The sequence below is a fragment of the Pristis pectinata genome, chromosome 29 (genome assembly GCF_009764475.1).
Source record: "Pristis pectinata isolate sPriPec2 chromosome 29, sPriPec2.1.pri, whole genome shotgun sequence".
Lineage (NCBI taxonomy): Eukaryota > Metazoa > Chordata > Chondrichthyes > Rhinopristiformes > Pristidae > Pristis > Pristis pectinata.
Window position 1 is genome coordinate 20,292,487 of NC_067433.1, and position 22,182 is coordinate 20,314,668.

Below are 22,182 nucleotides of genomic sequence, written 5' to 3' on the forward strand. Positions count from 1 at the left end.
ATGCATACAATTATAAGGGTCGTAGATAACGTATATATTTCCCTTAGCTGTGGTGTCAAAAACTAGGGAAGATACATTTAAAATAATTGGTGGAAGGACTAGAAGGATGATGAGATTTGTTTTTTCATCCCAGGGGTAGTAGGGCTCTGGAAGTCCTCATATCGGCCGCATTTCCTTACTACCCCGTCCTCCCTCCTTTTCCAGCAGCTGGTTTAGCTCTTCCACTTGCCCTTGCTCTCCTCCACAAGGATAATGGTCACTCCACCCCCCCACGCCCCCACCTGCCTTCACTCTCCTCCTCAGAGCATCAATTCCCTCTCCTGCCTCCCTTCCTCCCCTCCCCCATCCTTGTTTATCCACCCTCCCCCACCTCACCTTTCTGCTGGAGAGGTTTAAGGAGGCAATAAGCCTTCTCCTGCTCCTATTTCGAATAACTCATTGCCTGAAAGGGTAGTAATGCTCATCACATTTGACAAGCGTTTGTTATATATTTGAAGGGTTTTGGACCCAGTGCTGGATGCTAACATTAAGCTAGAAGCTCTTCTTCCACTAACAGGCAAAATGGGCTGAATGGTTTGCTCTGTCTTGTAAAATTTTTATGTTTTTATGGTTGAAGAGGTTGCTGGCACTTGCTGGAATGCACACACATGGAGATTACAAAAGTATTCATCTTCTGTGAACAATATGTCAGTGTTAGTTGGCACCTTCAGGAGAGATGGGGAACACAAAGATTTTAATGTTTTTGTTGCATGCACAAACATCGCCAGGAGGAAGGTGGACCAGTGGAAGTCTGCGGCTGCTCCAGTGCATGTAGTGCATGGTTAGTTTTAAAGTCACTGTCCTCCCCTCAGATTCTGAGTTAATCATACCAAACTTCTCTTTAACCTCACATCATAGTTTTCCTTCATTTCATATCTGATTAATGCCTCTTCTGCACTTGACAGTTTGCAAACCAGGCCCCTGCAGTGGACTGTATGTGGATTAACCTGGCCATTGTTCTTGTGGCATTTGCAAATTCAATGTGGTAGTTTTGGCTCACAGTCACAAACAATCTAATCTGTGTGAATTTTCGCAGTCCCAGGATGGACAATGTCTCAGTGGCAATCTAAATCCTCTGTATTAATGTGGAGAACTGTTGATGCATTTAGAACAATTGATTGATAAAGGTGTTGCCTCTCTTGGGTCTCCAGCAGGAAATTGGTTGAAGTCTGGATTCGGTGTACTGCTTCAAACATCTATTGTTTCTTTGCAGAAACCTACCTCTATGCCTGTCTAGTGGATTTCTTCATCAATTGCTCGGAATACAGCAGGTACGAATCCATATAACTCCTTGTTAGTCATTTCCTTTTGACTGCTTAAACCAGCCCTCAAAGGGTGTTCCATGAAGTTAATAACATGTACTCTTTTATCTGTTTTTATTGGTCTCTGTGGTTTTATAGCCCTTGTTTGTCATGCTCATGATTGGTAACCCCAGTCCTGAGAGATTGTCAGGTTTCCCTCGTTGTTACCACAATGAACAATCGCTAGCACTAACATCCTGGATCAGGAGTTTAGTTCATCCCACAATGGATGAATCTGGAACTGTTTTGCACCCAAACCGGATGACAGAACCAAAGATAAAGAGATGCTAATTATGGGATTGAATCTGACCTCCCACTAAGTAACATCCTACTTCTCTCCTTTCTGTCAATGATAGTATCCAAGTGCATGAAAACCAATTTTCATTAATGGCCAAACCTCCCTTTCAGTACAACCCTCAATTTCGTGTTGGACTCTGTTTTTCATTGCATGCCCAATGTCAGCGTCAGTCATCTTCAGCTGCTTCATCAATGACCTTCCTTTCATCATGAGGTTATAAGTTGTAATGTTCACTGGTTATTGTCCAAAGTTCAATTCTGTTTGCAACTCTTCAGACTGCATGCAGTAAGACCAAGTCAAAATTCCAGCATAGGCTGATAAGTGGCAAGTAACATTTGTGCCACCAAAGTGCCAGGTGATGACCACGTCCAACAAGAGAGAGTCTGATCACCCTCCACACCCTCCACAGTCAGTAGTATTACCATCACAAGTCTTCCAGAAGCAATATCGTGATAATCACCATTGACCAGAAACTCAACTAGACCAGCCACACAAGTACAGTTGCTTCAAGAGCAGATCAGGCTGGGTATCCTGAAGTGGATGACGCACTCCCAACGCCCCAAGGCCTCTCCCCTATCTACAGGGCACAAAAGCAGATCAGGCTGGGTATCCTGAAGTGGATGACGCACTCCCGACGCCCCAAGGCCTTTCCCTTATCTACAGGGCACAAGAGCAGATCAGGCTGGGTATCCTGAAGTGGATGACACACTCCCGACACCCCAAGGCCTTTCCCCTATCTACAGGGCACATGTCAGGAAAAATGAAACACTTTCCACTTGCCTGAACAAGTGCAGCTCCCACACCCCTCAAGAAGCTTGATACCATCTAGGGTAAGAGCATTCTTCTTGGTTAGCGTCCCATCCTAACCTTAAACGCTCTTTCCCTCCACCACTGGCAATACGTACCATCTACAAAACGCAGCACAACTACTCATCCAACAGCATCCAAGTTGGAGACCATCCTGACTTGGAAGTATGTTGCCCTACCTTCTTTGTCACTGGGTCAAAATTCTGGAACTCCTTACACAACCACATTTTGGGAGCAACTTCACTAGAATGACTGTGGTAGTTCAAGATAGTAGTTTACCAACTCAGGGGTGAAGGACAATAGTTGCTTACCAACAACACCACATCCTGAGACCTATCTGAAGTAAAACAGAACTTTTAGCTGTTAAATACTGGCCTCAATTCATGGCCTCACCCCAAATTCTATCCCCCTTTCCGTATGCCTAAAAGGACTTACACCAATGGCACCCAGGCTTTTTATTCAATCAACCAGACCTTAAACTAATCCAGCACTATGTCTGCCAACATTTATGTCCATCTAGCTCAGCTCCCTTTCACTCTCATTCAGATCTTTGTCACCTTGAGACCAGCCTCTTGTGATCTGTTCAATGTACAGTTTGATTCATCCAGAATGCTTCAATTTGTCCAGTAAGTAATTCTCACAATTTACCTCCCTGACTTTTATGCATTCCCCAGCTAAGTGTGACTTCTAAGTCCTCCAGAGTCCAGAAATCCCCCCAAAGCCACACTGCTCCTTGGTTCTGTAACTTCCTGCAGTCTATAATCTCAGCTCATGCTCTTTACTTCGGCTCTAGTCTACGTTCCCAGTTCCTGACCATCCAGTCAGTGGCCTAACATTCATTCACATGAATTACACTTTGGACCTCTGCCCCAGATCCTTCACTCCATCTTATGCCCCTCTTCAAAAACGTCCTTAGCCCATTGGTGACTTCTGATCACTTCCAAAATTTCCATTTTACTCTGCTCTGGACTCTCCGCACCAAAAGGCCACTGAAATAATTTTCTGTAGTATGGGACACAAATATATGCAAGCTTCTGTTGTTGAGATTGTACAGGAAATAAGGGGTTAGATGTATGTATTTTGCAGACTTTGTAAATGGTGGTCACTGATAAAGTACCTTGATTTACAAGTATGACATTATTGCTAAATTTTCCTCTTGTTTCTCTCCTAGCTGTCAAGCAGGCTTTAAAAGTGGTGATCTCTTCATGTCATACCGGAATATGTTCCAGGATGTGCGAGACACAATGGATTTCGTGCATGATTCTGTAGGATTTCTCCTTCATCATATTCCTATACATTTAAGCTTGCTGTTGCAATACTGAGTTTGTTGTTACTGCACAAATGGTGCATATTTGGACTGGTGAGACTAACAAGGTTATAACACTACTAATAAAGACTTGTAGTGAGGCATCTGTGATGAATCTTAGTTGCATCTGCAGTTGGGAGTCTGAAGCTGTCAACATGCAACTCCTCCTATCTCTCTCTCTCTCTCCCCCTCTCTTCCTCATTATCTTTTTCTCCCTTATTGGCTTTGCTTTTTGCCTCTATTTGTTATCTCTTAACGTCTATCTGTCTACCTCTTGCTGTCTGCCTCTACCTGTCCATTCATTTCCTGCCCCACCTCTTTTAATGAACAACAACAGGCTGGATCCTTCTGAAGGTTAGCTGGCAATTCTGTTGAGAATCACTAGGTAACTGTGTCATAGACATCAGCAGACTTCTGCGCCTGCTTATTGTAGCGAACTGTGGCCATATTTGACCTCTTGCTCACCGCTAAGACCAGCAGCATTCTGTAATTCCTGAGCCAAGGATCTGGATACACATCCAGTGTAGCTCCATTTGTTAAATAAGGTCAGTGCTTTTTTATTTACTTTGTAATAATTATTAATAGTGTTTAAATTTAAAGTAATAACGTGATAAATAATTTTTAACATTTTAATTTTTTTCTACTCTTTCCCTGAGTATCCCAGAACAGCAGAGACATTTAGGAATAAAAAGAGATCTGGAATTCTTTGCCAATGAAAGTAGAGACAGGGTCAATTAGGATTTTCAAACAAGCATTGAATAGGCATTTGAGAAACAATAATTTGCAGTGCTAAGGCGATAATAAGTCTGGTAATAAGTATGAACAGTTTGATCTACATTTGGAGCACTGCATAAAATTCTGGTTACCTTGTATAGGAAGGACGTCATTATACTGGAGAGGGTGCAAAAATGATTTTTGAGAATGTTACCAGAACTGGAGAGCTTGGGTTATAAGCAATGGCTGGATAGACTAGGACTTTTTTCCCAGGAGCATAGAAGGCTGAGGGGTGACCTGGAGATTTGTAAAATCTTGACGGGCATAGGTAAGGAGAATAGCAAAAGTCTTTTCCCCAGGGTAGAGGAGTCCAAAACTAGAGGGCATAGGTTTAAAGTGAGAGAGGAAAGATTTAAAAGTGACCTGAGTGGCCACTTTATCACACAGAGGGTGGTGGGTATATGGAACGAGCTGCCTCAGGAAGTGATAGAAGCAGGTACAATTATGAGGCATTTGGACAGTTACATGGATCAGAATCAAATTTATTATCACTGGCATATGTCGTGAAATTTGTTGTTTATTGACAGCAATACAGTGCAAAACATAAAAATTACTATCAGTTACAAAAATAAATAAATAGTGCAAAAGAGGAATAACAAGGTAGTCCATGGGTTCATGGACTGTTCAGAAATCTGATGGCAGAGGGGAAGAAGCTGTTCCTAAAACGTTGGGTGTGGGTCTTCAGGCTCCTGTACCTCCTCCCCGATGGTAGTAATACAAAGAGGGCATGTCCTGGATGGTGAGGGTCCTTAGTGATGGATGCAGCCTTCTTGAGGCACCGCCTCTTGAAGATATCCTCGATGGTGGGGAGGGTTGTGCCGTGATGGAACTGGCTGAGTTTACAACCCTCTGCAGCCTCTCTCGATCCTGTGCATTGGAGCCTCTATATCAGGTGTGATGCAACCAGTCAGAATGGTCTCCACCATACCGCTGTAGATATTTGTAAGGTTTAGAAGGATATGGGCGAAGCATAGGCATGTGGGACTAGCTCAGTTAAGCAGCTTGGTCAGCACGGATGAGTTGGGCTGAAGGCCCTGCTCCTGTACTGTATAGCTCTAACAATCTATGACTCTACAAGGAGCTGGCGTAATCACAAAGCCACTATTTTGCTGTTTAAACCCATCTGGTATATTGAAGTTCTTTAGGAGAGGAAATCTGCTGTCCTTACCTTCTCTGGCCTGAATGTCACTCCAGACCTACACCAATGTAATTGAATCTTAAATGCCCCTGAAATGGCCGAGCAAGCCACTCAGTTCCATCGTAACTGATGCTTCCAAAGTACCTTCACCAGAGAGAATCTAGTAGTTCACGAAGGTGGCTCACCACAATCTTCCCGGTAGGGATAAGTGATAAATGAAGCAGGGATGATTGATGAATGCTGGCTTTGCCAGTGATGCTCATGTCCCTGGTTATGTTTTGTGCTTTCTATCACTGGAATTCATAAACCTAGTAAATGTATTTTCTCATAGCATGCAGTTGTGGATGTGTGCATAATGGGTTTGCTCACATTCTTCCCATAACATTAAGGAATGCATGGACATTCATGGTAGATTAATGGCAGAATTCAGCTGTGGTGTTAAAACAGGAAAGAGGAAAAAACAGTTTAAAAACAAACTAAAGACAAATAATCAACGTGATGGACCAAAGAGAATCCTTTAGAAATGTATCTAAGGTTCAGCCATCATATTAACATGAGTCTGGACCTTCCACTGAAGAAAACAAGGGCATGTTTAGCAGAAGACAGTTCTTCAACAGAGAGTGCAAGTACATAGTTCCCTGAAAGTGGAGGCACAGGTAGACAGGGTGGTGAAGAAGGTGCTTGGCATGCTTGCCTTCATTGCTCAGGGCATTTACAAGGGACGACATATTACAAATGTACAAGTCGTTGGTGAGACCACACTTGGAGTATTGTGTGCCGTTCTGGTTGCCCAGGTATAGGAAGGATGTCATTAAGCTGGAAATAATGCAGAAAAGATTCACGAGGATGTTGCCAATACTAAGGGCTTGAGTTATAAGGAGAGGCTGGAGAGGCTAGAATTTTTTTTCCCAGGAGCGTAGATGGCTGAAAGCACAGGTTTAAGGTAAGAGGGGAAAAATTTAACCCTTCACAACTTCTTCACACAGAAGGCAGTGGGTATATGGAACAAGCTGCCAGAAGAAATGGCAGAGGCAGATACAATTACAATGTTTAAAAGACATTTAGGCAGGACTAGCTCAGGTAGGCAACTTGGTCAGCACGGACGTGTTGGGCCGAAGAGCCTGTTTCCGTACTGTATGAATCTATGAATCCCTACAAAGCTTGGACAAGAAATCTTGCTGTTTCAATGCAGCAACCTATCATATACTCAAAACAGACCCATGGCATGAATATTCAAGAAAATAAGTAAAAGAATAGTTTGTTTTCATAAAATTTAACAAGCAAAGGTGAAAAGGACCTAAAGAAACAACAAAAGAGCATTCAGTAATCAATCCACACAGAATGACAGTTAAGTGTAACAGCTACTTCTAATGAGAAAATAATTACATTTGGAATTGATGTTAGGTAGATGAGGCACCTTAAGAGAAAACAATGGAAAGGGAGTAAAACTGATTGTATGTCAGACACTGTTCGACCTGTGCCATGCATTGGATGACCAATTTGAGAATCTGATCAAAGTGAAAATGCTTTTCTTGGAGACGGTTGATTCACTGGGACCCCTTTAGGCAAGAAAGGATGGCTAATGTGCTGAAAAGTGCCACTTGTGTATCGAATCATTCTCAAAATGACGTTTTATTGGAGTTAACTGCTATTACACAGATCAGAAATGAATTGGTCACTGTCAATTCTTTCAGACAAAATTCCCAAACCTGTAGGATGCAAACAGTCAGTGCAGTTTGATGTGTAAGCGATGGTGACTGTGAAATTATTGAGTCAATTGGAAATCTTCAAGATATGACAACACAGCAGCTGCAATGGGTTTTCATGATCAAGAGAATGCATTTCTTACAACAAACACGTCCATTGAAAATTATGCAAAGAAGCAGAAATGTATGCAGTCATGCATCTGTGTTACAAAAAAGAGTTAAAACATATTTCCCTAGTTATTGTGTAAAGTTGACTGTGGTTGATGCCTTCAGCTCTTCTGCCATTTCTTCAGAACTTGGATATGTCTGTCACCAGCTTTAAAACAACACAGAAGGATGTCCCAACGCTGACAAAAGAGAGTTTGGTTGCAGGTTTTCTACGAGCCTGACATTCACACTTCCCTGGTCATAGAGGAACAGGTTTCTGGTATCAGAGATACTTCAGTCATTATTCAGCAGAATGGCACCAAAACGCATCGATTAACAGCAGCAGATGGACTTCCAGTACAGGTGGATTTCACATAAACAAATAATGCTCTTTGTATTATTTGGATATGTTAAGCTGAATGCATTGTACCAGAACTTCCTTGCAGTAGGCAAACAACGATTCTGCCCATGTAGTAAATGCAGTGGAGAGTTATTTTAAAGTTTTTCCTAAATAGGGAGTGGATGAAGACCGAACATCAGGCCACTGATCTGAATAAGGAGTGGTAACTTGACAGAAAAGGCAAACATTCTGGACTAGTTTCCCAGAAGCAATATGGAATCAGGGAATTTTCTATCCTCTGAACAGGATTATAAAGCCGATTTCTCTTTCTCTGCATTTCATGCAATAAGTGAAATCAACAGTAAATGAAAATCAAAAACCTGTAGATGCTGGAAATCTAAAAGCAGAAACACTCAGTGGGTCAGGTTTTGTCTTTGGAGTGGGAACCAGAATTAACTTTTTAGGACCTGAAGCTTCCTCTTTCCACAGAGGCGACCAATTGCTGAGTATTTTCAGCATTTTCTGTCTTTATTATAAATGAAATTAATAGACCATTTAGAAAGAAAACTTCAGAACTAATCAAAGCCACGTTCTATCTCATTGCAAAGTCTAGCAATTATGAATAATTCTTAAAATTGCTTAATAGAAAAGGAGCACTTCTGAAATCCTTGAAATGCTATACAATTTATTTGTACACTGCACTGAACCTATTGTAAACATCTTACACCACATTGAACCTATTTTAAATGATGGGTGATCAGAGAATGCAATTTTTTTCTGGTACGTGTGAAGATTCATAAAGAACACAGGCTTCAATTTCATCCTTTAACTTTTGCACCTTAGGACTTTGGTTTCAGATGAAACCACAGTTTAAGCCCACAAGGCTTTCCTCAATAGGACAGCCTGCAGCTGTCAGGCAGAAACTTGTCTTCAACAACTTCAGATCTTGGAGTGGAGACTGACTTATCCATAATATAAATATGGAAGAGGCTGCAAATGCATGGACTTTCATTGAAATTTTGAGTGTATTCCAATGCTTGCAATATCGGCCCAATTCCAGAAGCTATCAGATTTAAACTTATGTGCATGTTCCTGGAATTCAGACAAGCAGTGTGACAAATCTGAGATGCTGTTAGACAGAGTGAACAGGAGAGTCATAGAGTAATGCAGCACGGAAACAGGCTTGTCAGCCCAACCTGTCCATGCTGACCAAGGTGCCTACTTAAGGTAGTTCCATTTGCCCATGTTTGGCCTATATTCTTCTAAACCTTTCCTATCCATCTATTTATCCAACTGTCTTTAAAATGTTCTTATTGGACCTTCCTCTGGCAGTTTGTTCCATATACTCACCATTCTCTGCATGAAGAAGTTGCCCCTCAGGTCCCTTTTAAATCTTTTCCCTCTCACCTTAAACCTGTGCCCCCTCGCCTTTGTTTTGCTTTCCCTGGGAAAAAGACTGTCTGCATTCACTCTATCTATGCCCCTCATGATCTTATACACCTCTATAAGGCCACCCCTCAGTCTCCTATGCTACAAGGTATAAAGTCTTAGCCTGTCAACCTCTCCCTATAACTCAGGCCCTCGAGTCTGGTAACGTTCCTGTAAATCTTCTCTGTATTCTTTCCAGATTAATGACATCTTTCCTATAACAGGGCGACCAAAATTGTACACAATACTCCCAAGTGTGGCCTCATCAACATCTTGTATAACTACAACATGATGTCCCAACTCGTATACTCAATGCTCTGACTGATGAAGGTCAACTTGCCAAACACCTTTTTCACCACCCTGTCTACCTATGTACTTGTACTCCCAGGTCCTCATTTCCACAGCAATCCCCAGGGCTCTCCTATTCACTGTGTAAGTCCTACCCTGGTTTAACTTCCCAAAATGCAACACCTCGCACTTATCCGAATTGAAAAGCATTTGCCGATCCTCGGCCCACTTACCTAGCTGATCAAGAGCCCCTGTAATTTTGATGACTTTCATCATCGTCTACAATATTTTAGTATCATCCACAAACTTACCATGCCTTGCACATTCTCATCCAAATTGTTCATATAAATAACAAATAATGGTCCCAGCACCAACCCCTGTCGCACACCATCAGTCACAGGCCTCCAGTCCGAGAAACAACCTTCCGTCATCACTCTCTGCTTCCTACCATCAAGCCAATTATGAATCCAGTCAGCTAGCTCTCCCTGGATCCCATGCAATCTAACCTTCCAGACCAGCCCTCCGTGCGGGACCTTGTCAAAGGCCTTGCTAAAGTCCATATGCCTTACCTTCATCTATCCTCTTGGTTACCTCTTTGAAAAATTCTAACAGATTTGTCAGGCATGATTCCCCATGCACAAAGCCATGCTGACTATTCCTAATCAGACCTTGTCTATCCAAATGCAGGTAGATTCTGTCCTTCAGAATCCCTTCCAGTAACTTATCCACCACTGATATCAAGCTCACCGGCCTGTAGTTCCCTGCTTGTCTTTGCTGCCCTTCTTAAATAATGGTACAACATTAGTCTCCCTCCAGTCTTCCGAAACTTCACCTGTGGCTCAAGATGAAGCAAATATTTCTGCAAGGGTCTCCATAATTTCTTCCCTAGCAAGGCCCGAGGATGCACTCAGTCAGGCCCTGGGAATTTATCCACCTTAATGTGCTTTAAGGCCGCAAATACCTTAGACAATATCAAGACATCACAACTCATTTGCCTCAGTTCCTTAGCATCATGATCTTCTCCACAGTAAAAACTGATGAGAAATGCTCACTAAAAATTTCGCCCAGAGAAAGAGAAGGAATGAGAGTAGGAAAGAGAGGTACACAGATAGATAGTTTTTGACATTTGATGTTCAGAATCGATGAGAAATCTTTGAACTCAATGTTGAATATGCAAGGTTGTAATGTGTCTCAATGAAAAATGAAGATTGTTCCTGAGTTAAGGCTGAATTTTCTCGGAACAGTGTAGACAGACAAGAGCGTGGAAATCAGACTATGGTATAATTGAAGTGAAAGGTGACTGGAAGCTTAGGTCATATCTGACTTTTATTAGAGTTTATTCAATTGTTTAGTTAATATGACAGAAATATTATTTAAACTCTTATAAAAGGCTTCACATAACTAAGGAGTACCATTGAAGCTAAGGAGAGATCCTTGTGGAAGTCCAGTGCAGGAGTGGGCAAAGAAATGATTGCAAGTGATTCAGCAGATTCACTAAATCAGCAAGGTCAATGTCATCTAGCTGGACAGCAGGGGAGAGGCACTGTGGGAGAATGGACTGGTCAGTGGCACCTGCAGATAAAGTTGGGAAGAGGAAAGGAACAGTTTATCACAGCTGAGCTTTCAAAGAATGACGCTTATGACTTTGATCATTTCTATTTGAGCCGGAAATAGATGAAAGGGATTTGATCAAAGAATTAAGGAAAGATGTTATGAATTTGGCAGGTGAAAATGCATTGAATAATTTCAGATAGGAAAGAGAGTTTGAAGTAGGTTCAGTGGGGTCAAGAATGGGGAGGATGGTTAGGAAATTTAAAAACAGAGGGAACTATATCCAAGGAGAGGGAACTTTTCAGAATATCAGCTGAGAGTGGGGTCCAGTAAAGAAGCTGGGTTGGAATTAGTTGCAGTAGAATCAACTGAATGGGGAGGTGGGGGAGGTTCACCATTAAGGTGCGGCTAGAGAGTGTGAGACCGGAGATGGGATCAAATCCGGGGAAAATTGGTTGGCAGGGTGAGCAGACTGTCGCCACCATCCTTTTCCAGTCAACACCCTCAGCATCGAGGCTCTGATTACACTCAATCAGTTCCAATGAGTGGGGCACATTATTCACAGCCCTGGCACCAAACCACCAAAACAGATGACCGGATTAGAGAACATGCATCAAGGATGTTCTCAGAGCCCTCCTGAGAAAACATAATGTCCTCAGTGACTTGTGAGAATCCCTGGTATGTGACATCAAAATGGAGGAGGAGCACTCGAGAAGGTTTTTCTTTGTCGGGTGCACGTAGAGGCCAAAAGAAGACTGTGGAAGCAGCGCAGAGGTCCCCGAGCAAACCATTCACCCTCCCTGTCAAGCAGCCGCTGTCCCACTATGGCAGAGTCTGAATTCCACAACGGCTTCATCAGTCACCTTAGAACCCACAGAATTGGAATGGAAACAAGTCATCTTTTGTGTTCTGCTTATCACCCTCCAGCAGCTGTCTCCACCTTCACCCTCTCAGCCCCCTTCCTGGCTCCATCATCTTGTTTTTTGTTCTACCTCATTATCATGCCCCTGCCCCCCACCCCACCTTCCTGGCTTGATCTGCCCATCATCTTTCAACAGCCCCTTCCCCCTCAGTCCACTACGCACCTCTCTCCTCAGTCTCACCACTCCCCTTCTCCTCTTTATACTGGCTATTTCTCCTCTCCACTCTCAGTTCTGATGCAGGGTTCTGACCCGAAGCATCAACAATTCCATCCCCCCCCCCCCCCCCCACAGATGCTGCTCGACCCGCTGAGTTCCTCCAGCAGATTATTGCTCCTGGTTGCAGCATCCACAGCGTCTTGTGTCTCCATGAAACAAGTCACCTGATCCCAAGGGACTGCTGATGAATAGTGGGCCAGAAACTGGATACCTAATATTTCAGTGAGGGAATTGAGACGTTTTCCAGGATTAAGATGTTGAAAGAAGGTAGGAATGTAAGTGGGGAACGGAGTGAGAATCTGATCAGGGGTTGCGCCATCCATGATAGTCGAGATCAGATTGAAGAGCAGGAAACAATCTGCTGGAGGAACTCAGCAAGTCGAGCAGCATCTGTGGGGGGAGAATGAATCGTCGACGTTGTGGATTAAGGAGGTGTTTGCGGAGGTGGGGAGGGAGGATGGGAAAGGGAACAAGAATGGGAGGACCGGAGGTGGATGGGAAGGGGAGAGAGATAGGAGAGGGAACACGGAAGGCAGGTGCTCCTGAAACTGAAAAATCCAGTGTTCATACCGTTGGCCTGTAGACTACCCAGGGGGAAGACAAGACAATGTTCTTCTATTTGCATTAGGTCTCACCCTGGCAGTGGACAAGGTCAAGGCCGGAAGGGAAGGGGATTTGAAATTGCACGCAACTGGGAGCTTGGGATGGCCATTGTGGACAGAGCGCAGGTGCTCTGCAAAACCGTCGCCTAATCTGCGCTTTGTCTCCCCGATGTAGAGGAGGCCACATCATAGATGAGGTTGGAGGACGTGCGCATGAATCTTTACCTCACGTGGAAGGGCTGTTTAGGTCCCTGGATGGTGGTGAGGGAGGAGGTGTAGGGACAAGTGTTGCACCTCCTGTGGTTGCAAGGGAAAGTGCCAGAGGTCAGGGTGGGGCAGATGAGGAGGGATGAGTGGACCAGGGAGAGAGTGATCCCTGTGGAAGGTGGAAAGGGGTGGGGAGGGGAAGATGTGGCTAGCGGTGGCATCCCTTTGCATCTGGCGGAAATGATGACATGCTGGATGTTGAGGCAAGGAGGGTGAAAGGTGAGGACTAGGGGATGCCTATCTCATGTTTAAAGGGAGGTGGGCTGAGAGCAAAACAAGAAGCAGAGGAAATGTGAGAGAGCACTCCATCAACCACAGCAGAAGGGAAACCATGATTCCTTAAAAAGGTGGACATTTCAGATGTCCTGGAATGGAAGGTGTCATCTTGAGAGCACTTGCAGCGGACACAGAGAAATTGGGAGAAAGGGATGGCATCCTTACAAGAGACAAGGTTGTAAGAGATGTAGTTTAGGTAGCAGTGGATTTATAGAAAATGTCGGTGGATAGTTTGTCTCCTGAGATGGAGACAGAAAGATCCAGGAAAAGGGAGAGAAGTGTTGGAAATGAATCCAAGTGAAGTTGAGAGCAAGGTAGAAGTTAGTAGTGAAGGTGATAAAATCGACAAGTTCTGCATGGATGCAGGAAGCAGCACCAATGCAGTCGTTGCTGTAATGGAGAATGCTTTGGGGAGTGGTACCAGAGCAAGTTTGGAACAGGGACTGTTCCACTTAGCCAACAAATACACAGCGTAGCTGGGGCCCTGATGAGTGCCCATGGCTGCACCTTTGATTTGTAGGAAGTAAGAGGAGTCAAAAGAGAAGTTGTTCAGGGTAATGAGAGTGTTGATGGAGGGGAACTGGTTGGATCTTTGTTGCAGAAATAAGCGGAGAGCTTTAAGACCTTCCTAATGGAGAATGGAGGTGTAGAAAGACTGGACATGAGAGTGCAGAGGCAGGATCGAAGAGGTGGCCATGTTTATGGGGAGGAACAGAGAAGTTGAATATGCTGGTGATGGGAACTCTCTCAGTGCCAGGGCAGAGGGAAAAGCAGTGATGACATCTTGTGGAGAAACTTGGAATGGATGATAAAGGATAAATGAGAGGCGATGGATGGGGTGCTCAAAGGAGAAGGAGCTGTCAAAGAAGTAATGAGTGAGTTAGGACAGTTGATGCGGTGATGGGGGGTGTAGCCAGGTACAGAGGCTTCATTAAGGGGAAAACGTATCATTACCCCTTAGACACAAGAGATTCTGCAGACGCTGGAATCTGGAGCAATACACACAAAATGCTGGAGGAACTCAGCAGGTCAGGCAGTATCTATGGAGATATCTATTGTCCTGATGAAGGGTCTTGACCCGAAACGACGACTGTTTATTTCCCTCCGTAGATGCTGCCTGACCTGCTGAGTTCCTCCAGCATTTTGTGTGTATCATTACCCCTTCGCCTTCCTCGTCTGTCCAGGCCAGAGGTCAGTGAACCATTCATTAGTTCACAGGTGATAAACACCTAATTCATGCAAGCACTCATTTTATAGAAGAAAATTAGAAAATGGGAGCGGGAGTAGGCCACTCAGCCCCTCAAGCCTGTCCCACCGTACAATCTGATCACGGCTGATCAGCTCTAAGCCTCATCTCCTCCTCTGGGCTGGTTCTCCATACTCTTAATACCCAATTCTTTCAAAAATGCATCTACTTTCTCCTTAAGTACCCCCAGTGATCCAGCCTCCACATCTCTATGGGGAAGAGCATTCCAGAGATTCACCACCATCTGCAAAGAGAAGTTCCTGTTCACCTCAGTTTTAAATGACTGCTGCCCCCTTGTAACCATGTCCCCTTGATCAAGATTCCCCTGTTAATGGAAGCATCTTGACATCTAACCAATCATAGCCCTGAGGATATGATATGTTTTCATAAGGTCACCCCTCATTCTTATAAACTCTAGCAAATACAGATCTAACGTCCCTCTCATCCTAAGAATTAATCTAATGACTCACTTTTGGACTGTCTCCAATGCCTGTATATCCTTCCTTAAATAAGGGGACCAAGACTGTGCATAATACTGGACCCTGTACCACCGTAACACTACTTCCCGGTTTCTAAATTCCAACCCCCTTGCAATAAAGACCAATAGAGGTATATAATGTCATGAGGGGCATAGATAGAGTGAATGCACAGTTTTTGTTCCCAGAGAAAGGGAATCAAAACCAAGAGGGCGTAGGTTTGTGAGAGGGGAAAGTTTTAAAAGGGACCTGAGGGGCAACTTCTTCACACAGAGGGTGGAACGTAAATGGAACGAGCTGCCAGAGAAAGTGGTTGAGACTGGTATACTAACAAAATTTAAAAGACATTTGGACAAGTACATGGATAGGAAAGGTTTAGAAGGATATGGTCCAAATGCAGGCAAATGGTAGTAGCTCAGATGGGCATCTTGGTCGGCATGGACAAGTTGGGCTGAAGGGCCTGTTTCTGTGCTGTGTGGCTCTATGACTATGTGTCATTTGCCTTCCTAACCACTTGCTGCACTTACCTGCTAACTTCTTTGGAATCATTCACAAGAACATCTTGATCCCTCCATACTTTGCTCATCTGAATCTTTCTCCATTTAGATAATAATCTGCCTTTTTATTCCTCTTACCGAAGTGCATGATCTCACATTTTTCCACATTAAGCTCCATTTGCCAAATTTTCACCCACCCACTCATTCAACCTATCTATATCCTGTTGCAGAGTTCTACTATCCTCATCACAACCTATTTTCATGTTGGTGGCAAAATATTAGCATGGAATATAAAGATGGGCAGAGATAGCTGGTCCAGTTATAAGAGAATAAAGTGTCTGGTGACTGCAACAGTGGGTGGAACATGGAGGAGTTGGCATAATTCACCCTGGCAGCTTCTTTGAACGACAGCCGTGTGAACCATCAAGGAAGACTTGCCTTTGACCCAATAGGAGGTTGAGCAAGTCCAGTGAGGGATGGTGGGGCACAGCTGACAACACAAATGACGTGAGCTTACAAATCCAGGTGGGTTTGGGTTGGGTCAGACAAGAGCATGGCTACTAAACCTGAGGCCAACTGGACCTGGCTGTGAATATTGGGTTTGGTTTAGTTGGGTATATTTTATGATAAAACATTAGGGTTTGGGTCAAGAACAGTTTAGTACTTTATCCAGGTCAGGATGATTTGTTTAATATTACTATATTATCCAATGTTCTTGATCAATAGCGATACACGTTCAGCATAACGTCTTTTTTCCCATCTTTGAAAGTGCCTCAAGGTCAGGTATGGAAGATTATAAATACTTGGGCTTGAGGCAGTTTCATATTGGCTGTGGTTTGCTCATAAGATCCTAAGCAAACAGGAGCCTGATGAGGCCAAGTTGTTCCTTGAGCCTGCTGCACCATTCAGTAACATTATTGCTGGTCTAGTTGGTCCTTGGCTCCATTTCTACCTGTTCCCCATAACTCGTGAGTCCACCATAGACCAAAAATCTGTCTATATCAGCCGTGAATATACTCAATGACGCTGCCTCTGCAGCTTTCTGGGAGAGAGAATTCTAAAGATTCACAAGTTCCTCCTCATCTCCATCTTAAAAGAGCAACCCCTTATTAGTGCTAGATTCCCCCTTCAGCATCACCCTTGTTGAGACCCTCAGAATCTTACACATTTTGATAAATCACCTCGAATTCTTCCAGCTCCATCCAGGGTAGGTCCAATCTATTTAACCTTCCCTCTTCAGCCCCTTTCAGCCTAGGAACAATAATAAACCAATACCAATACCAACAACCTAATCTGACTGCCTCCAATGCAAGTATATTCCTGCTTACTTATGGAACCAAAACTGTGTGCTCCTCCAGGTGAGGTTTCCCCAGTGCCAGGTTAGATTCTGATCATTTTAAGTTTATAATGAAGTGCAGGCTATGACTGCTGCCCCTGCTTCAGTGGATTATAAAATAGTTTGTTGAAATTTATTAGAACTGTTTCACTTCTTTCTTTTTAGGGGATTTTAAAGAAGGAAACTCTGGGAAATCTAGAAAAATACGTGCTGAAAGATGTGAGTAGAAACTTTACTGCTTTTTATTTGTGAGCAGATTCAGGGGGGTTCTTTGCAACTCCCAGATGATAATCAGAATCAGGTTTGTTATCGCTGACTTATATGAGGTGAAATTTGTTGTTTTGCGGCAGCAGTACGTGCCGAGACCTAAAATTACTGTAGATTACAAAAATAAATATATAGTGCGAGAAAAAGGAATAGCGAGACAGTGTTCATGGGTTCATGGACTGTTCAGAAATCTGATGGTGGAGGGGAAGAAGCTGATTCTGAATCGCTGAGTGTGGGTCTTCAGGCTCCTGTACCTCCTCCCCAATGGTAGTAACGAGAAGAGGGCATGTCCCAGGTGGTGAGGGTCCTTAGTGACAGATGCTGCCTTCTTGAGGCACCGCCGCTTGAAGATGTCCTTGATGGTGGGGAGGGTTGTGCCCCTGATGGAGCTGGCTGAGTCTACAACCCTTTGCAGCCTCTTGCGATCCTGTGTATTGGAGCCTCCGTACCAGGCTGTGATGCAACCAGTCAGAATGCTCTCCACCGTACATCTATAGAAGTTTGTAAGAGTCTTTGGTGATACTGAATCTCCTCAAACTCCTAACAAAGTAGAGCGGCTGGCGTGCCTTCTTCATGATTGCCTCAGTATGTTGGGTCCAAGGTAGATCTTCTGAGATGTTTGCGCCTAGGAACTTGAAGCTGCTCACCCTTTCCACCCTGACCCCTCAATGAGGACAAGGTGTGTTCTCCCGACTTCCCCTTCCTGAAGTCCACAATCAGATCCTTGGTCTTGCTGACGTTGAGTGCGAGGTTGTTGTTGCAACACCACTCACCCAGCTAAACTACCTCACTCCCGTACACCTCCTCGTCACCTGTTGTTTGGTGGGTTTGGGGTTGCCAGCCTGACAAGGCTGTCCTGGAGTCCTCGTTAATTACAGACTAATCTCTGGGAAAAGACAAAATGAGGACTTTTAAATATGTTCTACGTTTTGATGAATGCTTTTGTTCTGAATAAAAATAACAAGGAGTGCAGAGGAATTATTCTTTGACTGTGTCAGTTGATTGGAAGCAAGAATAAACCTCCAGGAAGGTACTCAATCAGAGCTGGCAATCTGCACTTATTTAATGACTTCTGGCTTCCATGTTTATTCCTTGGAGTTCAGAAGAATGAAGGGTGATTTTATTGAAAAATATGAGATCCTTTAGGGGGCATGACAGGGAAGATATCGAAACGTTTCCATGTGGGAGATCTCAGGTGAAGGGACATGGTTACAAGATTATAGGGCAGTCATTTAAATCTGAGGTGCATAGGATTTACTTCTCACAGAGGGTGGTGAATCTCTGGAACTCTCTACCCCAGAGAGCTGTGGAGACCAGATCACTGGGGGTATTTAAGGAGAAGGTAGCTACATTTTTGAAAGAGGGAATTGATAGCTATGGGGAACTGGCACAGAGGAGGAGAAGAGGCCTGAGCAGATCAGCTATTGTGTGATGAGGTAAATGGAAGGCAGAGTTTGCATGGGAGGTGACTGTGAGATGTTCTTATAGGTGAGAAAGGAACTTACCTTTTTTGCTTAAACAAATGGCTGTCATATCCCCTGTTCCTTACACTCAGCAGCAATTCCTCAGAAGCAGTAGTCATCACTGCTGATCCTTGATGCACTACCTTGTCAAAGAAAAGCAAAGTTTGACTCATCTGCTTGTAAACAACTGTCTGAATAAGCCTAAGTTTGCAAAGAATAAAAAAATCTCATCTCTATTCCTTTGCCTCGTCTGTCCAGCCAGCAGCATCTCACATTTTCCAGTAGGAGTGATTGTGTTGATTATGTTTGGAGTGTTGGTCATGTGACTGACCCATACCCCAGTCCCTGTGACTCAGTCTGTGATATATTTGAGGCATACTTTGCTGTATCATTAACACTTTATCCCCACTGCCAATCCCGACTGTGTCTCCAGCTTCCTACAGTTATAGGAAGACCTGATAAAGTCTCAGCTTTCCCACTTGGCTACAGGAATGGATCAATCTCCTATAGCAGAAGTGGTTGTGCAGTAGAGAGTGAAAAACATGAAAAATTCACCCTCAGAGCGGTGAAGATTTAGAATATTAATTGGCATCACCGCCAAGTCTCTTACTGTCAACATCCTGGGGTCACCAGTTCACCAGAAACTCAACTGGACCACCTGTCATCTCGGAATTAAGTTCTCACTTCTGTCCGCTGTAAAGTAACACAGTGCCATGAGGTCGATTCGATAAAACGCGTTTATTAGCAGTGCACCGCTAAGGAGAGGTCTCTTCAGCACTCGTTAAGAGTCGCTTTCCGAGGTCTCTCCGTACAAAGGAGCAGACAGAAATTTATACAGATATTGTCATGTACACTTAATGCATGCGGCGCCGCTAGTTTCGGTCAAGCCACAGAGATCCTGAGACAGACATTACACCTATTGTCCAGCATTATTGAGTTATAATCAAGAAATTCAAAGACAGGTATCACCCCTCATTGTTTAGGACAAGCTTCCCACTTGTTGTTTATTGCACCCAGTGCTCCTATTGTCTAGCATAACGAGACTGAAACCAAGGTTCCGGACAAAGTAATGAACACCTTATCCATTGAGTCAGCAGCTTGCGTGCTCTTGCTTGCGAGGTATTTTTTCTATCAGCTATAGGTATGGTGACAGTTTTTAACCCTTTGCTTCCTCACACCCACATAAATATCATGGCAACAAGAATGGGTCGGAGGCTGGGTATCCTGTGGCGGGTGACTCACTCCCCGACACCCAAAGCCATTCAACCACCTACAAGGCATAAGTGTACAAGGCAATGCACAAGTGTGATAGAATGCTCTCCGGCTGCCTGGATGAGTGCAACTACAATTCTCAAGAAGCTTGACACCATCCAGGATAAATCGCTTGAGAGGCACCCCATCCACCATCTTGTACCTTCATTCTCTCCATGCATGATGGCTGCAAAATATACTGAAGTTACTCAGCCAGGCTACTCCAGCAGCACCCCCCAAATCCACCACCTCTACCACCAAGAAGGGCAAGAGCAGCTGTTGCTTGGGAATGCCGTCACTTACGTTTCACTCCACACTGTGCAGCCCCCTGACCTAGAAATATATTGTCCATCCTTCATCACTTCTGGGTCTAAATCCTGGAACTCACTCCCCAGCAGCATTGTGTGAGTACTTTCACAAGGAGGGCAGCAGCAGTTCAAAAATGTGGCTCACCTCCTCAAGGACAGTTAGGGCTGGCATTGAATGCTGGTCATGCCAGTGGTGCCCAGATCCCAAAATATAAATAAATAATGAAAAGACTTACTGCCTGAAGGGGCAGTGGAAACTGAAACCATAATCATCCTGGGTGAACGTGCTCAAATGTACAGAGCTGAGGACCAAGAGCTGGGAAATGGGAATCCTCTGAATAATATTCCCTTGGCTGACGAGGACATGATGAGCCAAATGGTCTTCACCTATTCTGTAGGTTTCCTTGATTCCACCTGCTTGCACACTTTCTTCAATGAGCGATGACATAGGTACATGAAATACCCAAATGTAGGAAATGAAATTGGCCTCTGCATTCACGGTAAGGATAGCACCTACTGCAGTCTCCAGGCATTCATCCTGTTTCCTCTGAGACTTGTCCATGCCATTCCAATATGATATCATGATATTACTTATTCTGCAAATATCTACACAATCTTCCTGATGTAGCTGGAAGTTTGGAGCACATTGCAATAAAATTGTGGGTTTGCAACCTGCCCAGCCAGCAGTCAGTTACTTGCTGACTGCAGAGGCATTGCTATCATTTTTGAACTGCTTTGTCAGAAATGTATCATTTAAGCAGCAAAAATATAGCTTGTGTGCTGGTGTCACATTGCATAGACATTGTTTTGTAACCTGTGATCCTCATACTTTGTCAATGTGCTATTCATTCAGGGAATGTAAACCCTATTGGTAATGTTACTGATCCATCAGCAAACACTCCACAGGCTGTAATTCACCGCCTCCGTTGCTGATGGTGAAAATCATATCTGGCAGCTGTGACAAGCTGCAAATTTCCAACCACAAAGTAAGCATCTGCAGATCACAGTGACATTCTGAGCTGGTCCCTCTGGGCTAAAATGTGGAGCTTCTGACTTTTATTTAGCTCATTCCAGGATATGGGCATCACTGACAAGGCCACTATTTAATGCCCATCCTTTGTTGCCCTCATTGGATCCAAGAGGTGACAGTACTCCCACAGTGCTGTCGGGGGGGTGGGGGGGAGGGGGGATGGTGGGGGGAGTTCCAGGTTTATAACATCCAGAGTAAGGAAGGAACATGTATTTCTCGATCATCATGTTGTGTTCCTAGGTGCCAGCTGTCCTTGTCTTCCCTAGAAGAAGAGAGAAGGACATAAGAATTTTATCACAGCTGTCCAATCCATGCTGTCTCTGTTCCTCCGCATGCAATCCTAATCTCATGTTCTTATCTAATTCCACATTGCTCCACTCCTCTCTCCTTGAACTATTTATTCAGCAGCATAACCCTTGAGGTTTTCTACTTCAGTCACCAATGCATCTAGTGTATTTTGCAACCCTCTGTATTGAAGGAAACTTTTCCACCCTGTCTCCTACATTTAATGGCTGTCTGTTTCCTCTTGTTTGAGGCCCCTACTCCCACCACCAATCTCTGTCCTGTCCCATCTATCAGTGAACTCAACCCTGCGCGCCCCCCCCCCGCCCCCCCAACTCATCCCATAACCTCCTCCACTCTAGGAAAACAACTGCTGAACAGCTGTGACGTAACTCTTGTTTCTCCACAGCCTCGATTGCCCCTGCTCCTCGGTCGAATGAGAGAAGTGGGAAAGGTTTTCCTTGCCACCAATAGTGATTACCCCTACACAGATGTAAGTGTACAGTTCTATTTGTCCTGGGCTTCTGAGGACCTTTGAGTAAATTGCAGAGAACCGCAGCTGGGTAGAGGCCAGGTTAATCAGCAACTGTAACAAGCTTAAAACACACAAAATTACTCT

General features: G+C 44.1%; 1 protein-coding gene across 2 annotated transcripts in view; it reads left to right on the forward strand.

The window, feature by feature from the left end:
- Positions 1-22,182, forward strand: part of LOC127584413 (cytosolic purine 5'-nucleotidase-like) — a 171,960-nt gene that overhangs the window by 119,755 nt on the left and 30,023 nt on the right. For both annotated transcript variants that reach the window (XM_052041205.1, XM_052041204.1), the window contains exons 8-11: positions 1,253-1,310; positions 3,617-3,710; positions 17,128-17,181; positions 21,973-22,056. In XM_052041205.1, coding sequence (XP_051897165.1) covers positions 1,253-1,310; positions 3,617-3,710; positions 17,128-17,181; positions 21,973-22,056 — 290 coding nt within the window. The remainder of the gene's footprint in view (positions 1-1,252; positions 1,311-3,616; positions 3,711-17,127; positions 17,182-21,972; positions 22,057-22,182) is intronic.